Source organism: Megascapheus bottae, chromosome 6 (assembly GCF_031878675.1).
Source record: "Megascapheus bottae isolate mThoBot1 chromosome 6, mThoBot2.hap1, whole genome shotgun sequence".
NCBI classification, from domain to species: domain Eukaryota; kingdom Metazoa; phylum Chordata; class Mammalia; order Rodentia; family Geomyidae; genus Megascapheus; species Megascapheus bottae.
This window is the reverse complement of record NC_143514.1, coordinates 62,343,258-62,355,530: the sequence shown is the minus strand read 5'-3', so window position 1 is coordinate 62,355,530 and position 12,273 is coordinate 62,343,258. Positions and strand designations below refer to the sequence as shown.

General features: G+C 41.7%; 1 protein-coding gene across 2 annotated transcripts in view; it reads left to right on the top strand.

The window, feature by feature from the left end:
- Nucleotides 1-12,273, top strand: part of LOC150062108 (protein argonaute-1) — a 39,240-nt gene that overhangs the window by 12,059 nt on the left and 14,908 nt on the right. The window contains exons 5-12 of one of the 2 annotated variants that reach the window (XM_090335240.1): nucleotides 151-287; nucleotides 509-643; nucleotides 779-866; nucleotides 2,015-2,162; nucleotides 4,916-5,035; nucleotides 5,390-5,512; nucleotides 5,640-5,773; nucleotides 9,662-9,846. In XM_090335240.1, the coding sequence (XP_090191366.1) occupies nucleotides 151-287; nucleotides 509-643; nucleotides 779-866; nucleotides 2,015-2,162; nucleotides 4,916-5,035; nucleotides 5,390-5,512; nucleotides 5,640-5,773; nucleotides 9,662-9,846 (1,070 nt within the window). Of the gene's footprint in view, nucleotides 1-150; nucleotides 288-508; nucleotides 644-778; nucleotides 867-2,014; nucleotides 2,163-4,915; nucleotides 5,036-5,389; nucleotides 5,522-5,639; nucleotides 5,774-9,661; nucleotides 9,847-12,273 lie in introns of both variants that reach the window. The other variant, XM_090335239.1, reaches the window with a different exon arrangement.

Below are 12,273 nucleotides of genomic sequence, written 5' to 3'. Positions count from 1 at the left end.
ACAAGGTCAGTCATACAACTAATAAAAGATCAGAGCTGGCATTAAAGCCCTGGTGTCCTGCCTTCCAGGCCAGGGCTCCTCCGTGCCCAGGATGCCTCACAGGGTGGGGGCCTGTGCCCGAGGGACCAGTTCTCTGCCTGTCCCTGCCAGGTACACCCCTGTGGGCCGCTCCTTCTTCTCACCGCCTGAGGGCTACTACCACCCGCTGGGGGGTGGGCGCGAGGTCTGGTTCGGCTTTCACCAGTCTGTGCGCCCAGCCATGTGGAAGATGATGCTCAACATTGATGGTGAGTGGGGAGAGCTATGGAGCCAGGGGTACCCCAAGTCCAGTGACCACATTCCCAGCCTCATCCCTCCCAGCTCTGCAACCAAACTCCTAGTCTAATTCCTATAGCCCTAGCATCCCCTATCCTCATCCCAGCACCCTATAAGAAAGGGTATAAATTACAATGCCTCATTTATTCAAAGACAGAACCTTAGCTAACCTATCCTTACCCTGTCCCCACAGTCTCAGCCACTGCCTTCTATAAGGCACAACCAGTGATTGAATTTATGTGTGAAGTACTGGACATCCGGAACATAGATGAGCAACCTAAGCCCCTCACAGACTCCCAGCGTGTTCGCTTTACTAAGGAGATCAAAGGTGAGGCCCTAACATCATGGGGAAGGGAAACAGTGCTGATTTTTCTTGCCATAAGAGGAAATTGCCTTGGGAGAGACCAAGCTGGGGCATACGAACATTATATTTTAACCTTGACAAGTAATGTATGTATCTCAGGCCTAAAAGTGGAAGTGACGCACTGTGGACAGATGAAGAGGAAATACCGTGTGTGTAATGTTACCCGACGCCCTGCTAGCCATCAGACGTAAGTTGACAGAGTTACTGAGACATACTCCCCTGGTGGAAGAGATCTGAGATTTCAGACGCATTCTCCTTAAAACCATTCCCCCTTCTCTCTTCCCTCCCAACTGTCTCTGGAATGAGCTTTGGACCAGTGGTTTTGAAGATAAGCTATAGTAATGTGGCATCTCTCTCCAACCTTCCAAGGTCCATTGCCTATTTTTCCAATTTTTATCTTCTCCTTGGTGCTTTACTGTAGAGCAAGCGAGTTCCATTGAATCCTGTTATGGATCTGTAAAAATAAATCCCCCCCTCTAAAAAAAAGGAATGCTAGGCTCCTGAACTTAACCTTGGAAAAAGGTCAATCTTGGTTAACCTTGGAGCCTTTCTGAACCCCTTCTTGACTTCAGGCTACACTAGACTCTTGAGTACCTACTCTGTGTCAGGCTTTATGTTCATCATTAAAAATATAGATGAGTTTGGCCTAGTGGTTAAAGTGCTTGCCTAGCATGCATGAAGACCCAGGTTCGATTCCTCGGTACCACATACATAGAAAAAAGCCAGAAGTGGTGCTGAGGCTCAAGTGGTAGAGCTCTAGCCTTGAGAAAGTCCAAGGACAGTGCTCAGGCCCTGAGCTCAAGCCCAGGACTGGCAAAAAAAAAAAAAAATATATATATATATATATATATATAGATAGATAGATATAGATAGATAGATAGATAGATAGATAGATAGATGAGTTAGACATGGTTTTGTACTTTTTGGGGGGTGTTATGGAGCTTGAACTCTGGGCCTGGATGCTCTCCCCTGAGCTCTTCAGCTCAAGGCCACTGCCACACCCCTGAGCCACAGTCTTGCTTCCCCTTTTCTAGTGATTAATTGGAGGTAAGAGTCCCATGTTCTTTAGTACCTGGGTTGGCTTTGAACCTTGATCCTCAGATCTCAGCCTCCTGAGTAGCTAGGCTTACAGTCAGCACACCCAACCTTCAGACATGTTTTTGATTTTGGGGGAACTTCCTTCTCAAATCTTTAAGCTTTTCCCTTGTAGCCTTGTATTGCCTGCTTTTCCATGAGTGACAAGAATTTTTAAGAGGTCAAGTAGGAGGAATGGATCTAGAGAGAGGTAAGATTGAATGCTGAGTTATGACATCATCTTTCCTTTTCTCCAAACAGGTTTCCCTTGCAGTTGGAAAGTGGACAGACAGTAGAGTGTACAGTGGCACAATATTTCAAGCAGAAATATAATCTTCAGCTCAAGTATCCCCACCTGCCCTGTCTCCAAGTTGGCCAGGAACAAAAGCATACATATCTTCCACTAGAGGTGAGACTGCCAAATTTTAGTTGGACTAGTAACAAGCATTATATCTAAGCCATTGATTATCCGAAGTCAGTTGTTTATTCATAGTCTTTCATCCTCATTTTAAAATTTGGAAAATTGACATTCTGAGAAGGTAGTAAATAATTCCCCTGTGTAACATAAGCCTCATTCTTGCTTAATTTGTTTCTTATTCCCAGCCTTGCTCTCATGTTCAGGGCTCTTAGACAGAAGGGCAAACTACATTTACTAGTTAATAAGTAAATTAGTTTGATCAGGACAGCAATATCAGATACACACAGCCTCTCTCTCTCTCTCTCTCTCTCTCTCTCTCTCTCTCTTTCTCTCTCTCTCTCTCTCTTTCTCTCTCTCTCCTTTTTCCCCCCACTTCTCTCCCCCCTCCTCCTTCCCTCCTTCCTTCTCCCTGTCCTTCTCCCTCTCTCCACTATCCCCTTTTTCCAATAGCAGAAGTCAGATAGCTTAGACCAAAGTTCAAGCCTTCTTTGAGCTTCAAGTATTTTGCAACTAATCTGAAGAAATAAGACTGAGAAAAGACCTTCAAAAGGAGTAGCTGCTAATGGCTCAGGAAGTGAGATGAAAACAATATTTTCTGAAGTATAAACAAGTTTTGGACTGGAGGCATAGTTCAAGTGGTAGAGCACTTGTCTAGTAAGTAGGAGACCATAGGTTCATTCTCCAAAATTGCAATGGGGAAGGGGGTTCACAGGTCTTCAGGAACAACACCAACTGACATCAGTTACTAGATATTGTAAGGTGAGATTTGCTAGCAAATTAAAATGGTTTCTGCTTATTGTTGTTTTGTTTCTGTTTTAGTGGTACTGGGGTACATGTTTGCTAGTTGGGCACTCTACCACTTAATGCCCTATTCCCAACAATAGTTTTGTTTAAACAATGGTTTCAAGGTAAATAATTTATGTAATGATTATTTCTTGATTAAGCTTCTACTAAATGTTATAAACTTAAATTTTGAGAATATAGAGATTTATAAGACAGACAACATTCTTGCTATTATGGAACTTATATTTTAGAAGGGGAAGCCAGAGAGTAAATGGATAAGAACATAACACAATTTGCTATAAGAATAGTAAAACAAGCCAGGCAATAGAGAGGCTCGTGAATATAATCCTACTATTCAGGAGGCTGAGACCTGGAGATTCAAAGTCAGCCTAGGAAGAAAAGTCTATAATACTCCAACTCCAACTAACCAGCAAAATGCGCAACTGTAGTCATCGCTCAAGTGGTAGAATGTCAGCTGTGGGGAAGAAAGCCAAGTGAGAGTTTAAGGCCCTGAGTTTAAACCTTACTAGCCCCAAGCAAAATAAAACAAGCCAGGTGCAGTGGTAGAACTTAGCATATCAGTATACACCTAGTTTTTTCATTTTACATAAAGACCTTTAATTATAGTCAAGCCTTTTCTTGTTTAAATTGATTTGTGCAATAATTTTAGAGATATAAAAATACATACATAGATTATTGTGGTTTTATGTGAAAGGCAAATTTCAAGAACTGTTCTGAGGAGTAAATGTAGGAAAATAAAATTGGATAGGTAGATACTTCATATTTTTTCTTTTTTGCCAGTCCTGGTCTTGGGCCCAGGACCTGAGTTCTGTCCTTGGGTTTTCTCAAGGTTAGAGCTCTACCACTTCACCCAAAGCACCACTTCTGGATTTTTTTTCTATGTATGTGGTACTAAGGAATCAAACCCGGGTCTTCGTACATGCTAGACAAGCATTCTATCACTAGGCCAAACAGCCCTATACTTTGTATTCTCTTCTTTTTTTTTTGCCAGTCCTGCCACCACTATTGAAAGAGTGTTACCATAAGAATCTAAGTTGTTTGTATTTGGTTTTTCTGCATTTAGAAGAGCTCTGACTTTGTTCCTTGGGTAAAAGTTGATGCTATAAATTATTATTTATTGTATCCTAAAACTGTGCTCAATCTTTTTTTTTTGCCAGTTGTGGGGCTTGAACTCAGGGGCATGGGCCCTGTCCTTGGACTTTTTTTTTTCTCAAGGCTAGAGCTCAACCACTTGAGCCACAGCACCACTTTCAGCTTTTTTTCTATGTATATGGTACCAAGGAATCAAACCCGAGTCTTCGTGCATGCTAGGCAAGCACTCTACCACTAGGCCAAACTCCTATCCCAGCTCAGTTCTTTTAATTGTGTTTTGTTGTTGTTTTGAATTTGTACATGTGTGCGTGCGTGTGCGTGCACATGTGTTTGCCAGTTGTGGGGCTTGAACTCATGGTCTACATGTTGCCTCTAACCGTTTTCACTCAAGGCTAGCACTCTATCACTTGAACCACTTTTTAGCATTTTGGTGGTTAATTTGAGATACAAGTCTAATGGACTTTCTTATCTGGACTGGCTCTGAACCTTGATCCTTAGATCTCAGCTTCCGAAACCTCTAGGATTACAGGTATGAGCCATGTCTTAATTTCATTTTTAATCTCCACACAACTCTATACAATTGTTTTTATTCTCATTTAACATATACTATCTGATCCCAAATTTGGCTTTGAATAACAAACTCTTAGCCATAGGAAAGTATTACTGCCTTTTGTTTTACACAGAAATATTCTCCGACTTACACATGAAGTAAATCTCAAGAATGTATGCATATATAGCTATTCTGTACTCTCTTTTATGTTGGTTTACAGCCAAGATTTCTTGCTGATAGCCTATACTTAAGCCAGACTACCTTAAGCCAGAGCTACCTATCTTTCTCATTTTCTCAGGTCTGTAATATAGTGGCTGGCCAACGGTGCATTAAGAAGCTGACGGACAACCAAACTTCAACTATGATAAAGGCTACAGCTAGGTCGGCACCAGACAGACAGGAGGAAATCAGTCGCCTGGTTAGTGGGGCAGGAGGGAAATGATTATTTATTTACCCAGCATCTAGGGGCCTTGAGAGTGCTTTAATGCTGTATTCAAGGAGAACCCTGGTCAGAATTTGTTGCCTGTAACGCCATTGGATTGTTCTTGCTTCTTGACCCTTTACTTTGCTTCTACTTCCTCCCCTGTGGCTTCCTTCATTATTGACATCTATTTCTTTTTATCTCCTACCTATCCCCATCTTCCCATCCCTTTTTAGTGCTATTTCTTTGTGGCTTCATCTTTCCTTAGAGCTTACTACTCCTTGAGACTCAGAGGGTGAGTAGAAGGGCCAGGATACTGTTTTCCTGATATCATCTTATTTTGCTCTGCAGATGAAGAATGCCAGCTACAACCTTGATCCCTACATCCAGGAGTTTGGAATCAAAGTGAAGGATGATATGACGGAGGTGACAGGGCGAGTGCTGCCGGCGCCCATCTTGCAGTACGGCGGCCGGGTGAGCAGGGTCAGGGCCAGACAACATCTCTGGGGCATATGGGGGTGGTTGGGTTGTATAGCCAGGGGCTCCCTACCCACTTGGCTCTACTGAGGCTCACCTGGGCGCCCCCTCTTCCTATCCCCAGAATCGGGCCATTGCCACACCCAACCAAGGTGTCTGGGACATGCGCGGGAAACAGTTCTACAATGGTATTGAGATCAAAGTCTGGGCCATCGCCTGCTTCGCACCTCAAAAACAATGTCGAGAAGAGGTGCTCAAGTAAGGAGGGTTGGGTGTGGGGTTGGAAGTAAGGGAAAGACCCCAGAGTTGCTGCTCTTGTCCACCCAGAGGCCAGGATTAATTGTAGTATGCTCTGTCTTTTTGTTTGTTTGTGGGTCATGGGGTTTGAACTTGGCCTAGGCGCTGTCCCTGAGCCATTTAGCTCAAGACTACCCCTCTACCCTTGGGTCTGGGCATTGTCCCTGAGCTCTTCAGCTCAAACCTACTGCCCTATCCTTGAGCCAAGCCCACTTCATGTTTTCTAGAGGCTAATTGGAGATAAGTCTCAGGTCCTTTTGTGCCTGGGCTGGCTTTGAACCTTGATCCTCAGATCTCAGTCTCTTGAGTAGCTAGGATTACAGTTGTGAGCCACTGCACCCGGCTTCTTTCTCCCTTGACTCAGCCTACTTTGTCCATTCTGGTTCACACCCTTCCTGTACTGTTTTTATTAAGAGCCATTAGGAGGTGTCAGTAAGGAACCATATCTATATCAGAGATGATTTTAGGGAAGGGAGGCCTAAATTTTATTGTTTTGTTTATTTATTGATAGTCCTGGGGCTTGAACCTAGGGCCTGAGGACTGTCCTTGGGCTTTATTAAGGCTAGAGCTCTACCTTTTGAGCCACAACACCATTTTTGGCTTTTTTTGTATGTATGTGGTCCCAAGAATCAAACCTGGGTCTTCATGCATGCTAGGCAAACACTCTACCACTACCAAACACTACCAAACTCCTGGCCTGTTATTTATTTATTTTATATATTTATTTTTGTTTGTAATAAATTTATTAGTGATGACTATAAGGTTTATGTCAACATTGTACTTATGTACCTACTTATGTTCTCTCTCTCTCTGTTTCTATCTCTCTCTTTTCCAGTCCTGGAGCTTGAACTCAGGACCTGGGTGCTATCCCTGAGCATTTTTACTCAAAGCTAGTACTTTACCACTTGAACCACTTTACTTTCTGGCATTTTGGTGGTTAATTGGAGCTAGCAGTTTCATGAACTTTCCTGTGTAGGCTGACATTTTTTAACCACAATCCTCAGATATCAGCCTCTTGAGTAGCCTGTATTCCAATTATGAGCCATCAGTGCCCAGCTCCTGTTTTCTTTAAATTTTAACATAGGCTAGGATATTTACTTTTTCTTTTTTTTGGCCAGTCCTGAAGCTTGAACTTGGGGAAGACACCTTTTGCTCAAGGATAGCACTTGGCCACTTGAGCCACAGCACCATGGCTTTTCTGTGTATGTGGTAGTGAGGAATCGAGCCTGGGGCTTCATGCAAGCTAGGCTAGCACACTACCACTAGGCCATTCCCCCAGTGCTAGTCTACTTCCTCTTTAACTTGGTCTGGCATTGGAGGTGAGCCCTTAGCAATAATTGAAGGACTTCTGACTGCCTTTGTGCTATAGCTATCTCTATGGTATTTCTGATCTATGTGTTTCTCTTTTTTTTTTTTTCTTTTTGCAGAATTAGGATTTGAACTCGGGGCTCTGCACTTGCTAAGCAGATGGTCTACCATTTATTTAAACCATGCCCCAGCCCTCTGGTGTGCTTCTCTTACCCTTATGTCTTCTTCTAGTTCTTTTTGGGAAACTGATAAAACTAAAACCTCAGACTTGTAAGGGGTTGATATTTTGATCATCCTCTTCTCTCAGTGACCCTTAGATAGAGGAGATACAAATGTGACTTGAGCAATAGGTTAGTGATGATACCCAGTTTGAGTGATTTGGGGCTAGAAATAAAGGTTTCTGAGTGTTCAATCATGACAGTAGATAAGAAGATTGTCCAGGAAGAATGTGCATAGTAAGCAGAGGCTGAAAATAGAATAAAACAAAACAAAGCTTGTACGTAAGAGGTTCTGTTGCTTTTAGGAAAGAATTGTAAGAGGTTTCCTGCTCTAGACATCTCTCAACACTTCTTGGTTCCCAGTACTGGATACAGTATTCTGAGTATATAGTCTTGTAGTAGAGAGGAAATAGGGGATATTTGAATATTAACGAAATCTTGTAATACAAAGTCTGGTTTAATGTTTATTTTTAGAAGATGCTAAATAATGCAGAGAACAGTATAAAGAATACTTATTTTGTCAAACTTTTTTTCAAAAGTAAACAAATTTGATATTTATATCCTCCATCCTAGTCTCTAGTCTCAGTTATTTTTTTTTTTTTTGTGCCTATACTGGGGCTTGAACTCAGAGCATGGGTGCTGTCCTTAAGCTTTTTTGCTTTTGCTTAAGGCTGAGCTAACCACAGCTCTACTTCTGACTTTTTGGTGGTTATTTGGACATGAGAGTCTCACAGACTTTCTTGCTCTGACTGGCTTCAAACTGTGATTCCAAGTACTAGGATTATATGATGGTATCACCAGCACCTGGCTCATTCCTTCCTTTTAATGCAGTTATTTGTCAAGTGTTGTTATAGTCTTCCTATCCAATTTATATATTTTTAAAACTACACATATATGAAGGATTGTAAATATTTTTAGTCAGTCATGGGGTTTGAACTCTAGGCACTGTCCCTGAGCTTTTATGCTCAAGAATAACCCTCTACCACTTTCAGCCACAGCGCCACTAATGGTTTTCTGCCACTTAATTGGAGATAAAAGTCTCATGGACTTTTCTGCTGGGGCTGGCTTTGAATCTCGATATTCAAATCTCAGTCTTTGAAAATTACAGGCATGAACCATCTGTGGCCAGCTGATTTAAAATTTTAGATATGTATCATGCTTTTCTTTCTCATATAATTTTACTGGACATTAACTTTTCTTCTTAAATTATTTTTTCTATTTGTATATTACTGTTTTTAATTATTTAGGTTTTATTTTTGTTTTTGGTGCTGGGAACCAAACCCAGGGTCTCATGCATGTTGGCAAGTGCTTTATCACTCAGCACTTTTCTTTTCTTTTCTTTTTCCAGTCCTGGGGCTTGAACTCAGGTCATGAACACTGTTCTTAGGCTTTCTCAAGGCTAGCGCTCTACCACTTGAGCCACAGTACCACTTCTGACTTTTTCTATGTATGTGATCCCAAGAATTGAACCTGGGTCTTCGTGCATGCTGGGCAAGCACTCTACCACTAGGCCATACTACTGGCCCTATGCACTTTTGAATAAATTTGAGATTTTTGCAGATTAACTTGTTTATTGTCCATTAGTAGCCCTTGTAATGTCATTGCATTATATAGCTTACATTTACTCTACTGCCTATATGCTATGTACCAGCTTCTTTTACCTTTCCCAGAGTAAAAAAACAAAAACACAACACACTTATGAATTGGCTGGTAGGTTTCAAAGCATCAGTTAGGGTAGACCCTGTGTTCCTAACACTTTGAAAAAACTATTTTGAACACAAAGACCTTGCATTTAGATACTGTTTATTCATTTGGATACTTAATGGGTTCCAGGTCTATGTAGATCCCAACCAAGCAGGACCTGTGATCTCTCTTCCTTAAGAGTTCTCTCCAGTTAAGCACTTATAAGCTGTATGTTGTACTATCTGATTTTAAATGTATTTTTTAAACTCTAGCTGTAATTATATTTCATTTGTGTTAGAATCTCTCAGTGTCTGTTCTAGGATTAAGAACATAAAACGTTCAGTTAGCCGGGCGCCAGTGGCTCCCCCTGTAATCCTAGCTACTCAGGAGGCTGAGATCTGAGGATTGTGGGTCAGAGCCACTCCTGGCATGAAAAGTGCTTGAGGCTCTTACCTTCATTTAACCACCAAAAAACCAGAATGGCACTGTGGCTCAAGGGGTAGGGTGGTAGCCTTGAGTTGAAGAGTTCAGGGACAGTATCCAGGCCCAGAGTTCAAATCCCACAACTGACAAAAAAAAAAATCAGAGGTATAATAATGAGACTTACTGCTTCCTGTTATGACCGTGTTTTGTGCTATAGGAACTTCACAGACCAGCTTCGGAAGATCTCCAAGGATGCAGGGATGCCCATCCAGGGTCAGCCTTGTTTCTGCAAATATGCACAGGGGGCAGACAGCGTGGAGCCCATGTTCCGGCATCTCAAGAATACCTACTCAGGGCTGCAGCTCATTATCGTTATCTTGCCAGGGAAGACGCCAGTGTATGGTACAGTTCTCTTGGAACACTAATAGTAATAGCACTCTTCTAAGGCTAGTACCCTCCTTCATGGAGGACTCTAGGGAATTGTGGCTTTGGCCAGACATGTCTCTTACTATGGTGCTGCGTTTATCAGAGAAATACCATCAATATGAACCATTGAGTCAACACATGGTTTGAGTTACTTCCGCATACACTTTTCTAGTAACATTCATGGATATTTATGTACTGGTCTTTCTGCCAGGGTAAGGTGGCCAGGTACCTGTCCTCAGGAGTGTGTTACTAAGACATGGTTCAGCCCAAACAGAATGTGTGGTGATTCTGCTGTTCTTATGTTGCCTGGTAATGACTTGGATGTTTTCAAAGATTTCTTTGGTTGTTTCCTCTGTTTATTTTGTTGTTGTTTTTGACTGAATGGGCATTGGCTTAGCATTCCATTTTCTTTTATCTCTCCTCCTTTAAAGAAACTGCTATTCTTCTTACCTTCATTCAGCTCCTCTGTGCTTGTGTTCTTTTCTAGTCCCTTTGAGACATCAAACCTTTCAATCTTCAAACATCATAGCACAGTTGTACAAATTTGCTATCTCCTTTAGGTTCCTGTTGTTTTTCTTCAGGTCTTGTGAGTAAGCTCTCTATTTCCTATGCTCATGTCCTCATTAGTCATTAGCTACTTTCCTCCATCTTGTTGCCATTTTCCTCAGTTTCTTCTACAAAGATCACCACTAACCTTTATTACTTCTCCTTTTCCTGTGATTTCTGGATTTGTTTTCCAATTCCTCCCTATTTTTTTTTTAATTATTATTATTATTTTTTTTTTGCCAGTCCTGGGGTTGAGCTCAGGGCCTGAGCCACTGTCCTTGGGCTTTCTCAAGGCTAGAGCTCTACCACTTGAGCCTCAGCACCACTTCCGGCTTTTTTCTATATGTGGTACCAAGGAATCGAACCCAGGTCTTCATGCATGCTAGGCAAGCACTTTAACCACTAGGCCAAACTCCCGGCCCCAATCCTCCCTATTTTTTGTGTTTACCAAGACTGCTTTCTGTCCTCTCTCTATCTTTTCATCCTTTTGATTTTCATTCATTTCACCCATTACCTATTATGTTACAGTAGTAGAATCATGATCCAACTCTTAATCTTCTCATTGATCCCTTTTTGCCTTTCTGCCTTCCATAATTTTAACTTTTTTTTTTTTTGCCAGTCCTGGGCTTGAGCTCAGGGCCTGAGCACTGTCCTTGGACTTTCTCAAGGCTAGAGCTCTACCACTTGAGCCTCAGCACCATTTTCGGCTTTTTTCTATGTATGTGGTACCAAGGAATCGAACCCGGGTCTTCATGCATGCAAGGCAAGCACTTTAACCACTAGGCCAAACTCCCAGTCCTAATTTTAACTTTTCTTCTCAAGTCTTTCTTGCATAAGAATACTAGATAAAGCCGGGGTGGCTCACGCCTATAATCCTAGCTATTCAGGAGGCTGAGATCTGAGGATTGAGGGAGGTTCGAGGTTCGAAGCCAGCTGGGGCACTAAAGAACATGAGACTCATCTCTAATTAATCACGGAAGTGGGGCTGTGGCTCAGGGATAAGGTGGTAGCCTTGAGCTAAAGAGCTCAGGGCCAGCGCCCAGGCCCAGAGTTTAGGCCCCATGACCCCCTCTCCAAAAAAAAAAATACTAGATAAGACTTTGTGGAAATTATACCTAAATAAATAAATAAACCACACAAAAAAATCCTCCTTTATTGATACCCAGGGCTGTAATCTTACCTTAATCTTTCCAGCTTTGTCTTGTAGTGTTCTTTTGCCACCCATAATAGAAATGGAAAGAACACTGGTTCTGAATCTCAGTATTGGTTGTAACTGGCTTAGACAAATCACACTGAGGTAGAGTCTTCTGGATGTTTTTGCCTGGGCTGGGCTTGAACTGCAGTGTTCCCTTTCTCTGTCTCTTACATAGCTGGAATTACATGTATGAGTCATTGTGTACCCTATCTGTATTGACTCTTTTTTTTTTCTTATTAAATTACAATACCTAAATAGATATCTTAAATGTTTAGTTCAATGATTTTTCAGATAGTGTTACAACAGTGCAACTAGCAAGTACACCGTCCAGGCTACCACTTTTCCACCCCCCCCCCATGGTATCTATTATTGGTTTTCTAACACCATGAATTAGATTTGCTTGTTTTTGAACTTTAAAGTGAATTATACTGTATTGTATGTACTTTTGTTGCATCTGGCTTCTTTCACTTAAGTTTCTGAGACTTGTCCATGCTGTATGTAGTTACTATTTATTATATATTTTCCATCATATAAATGTAACATTTTAGCTTTTCTTTTCCCTTCAGTACTGGGGTTGGAACTCATGGCCTCATGTTTGTTAGGCAAGTGCTGTACGACTTCATCTGTGTCCCCATCCCTGATATATACATATTCTTTATAAT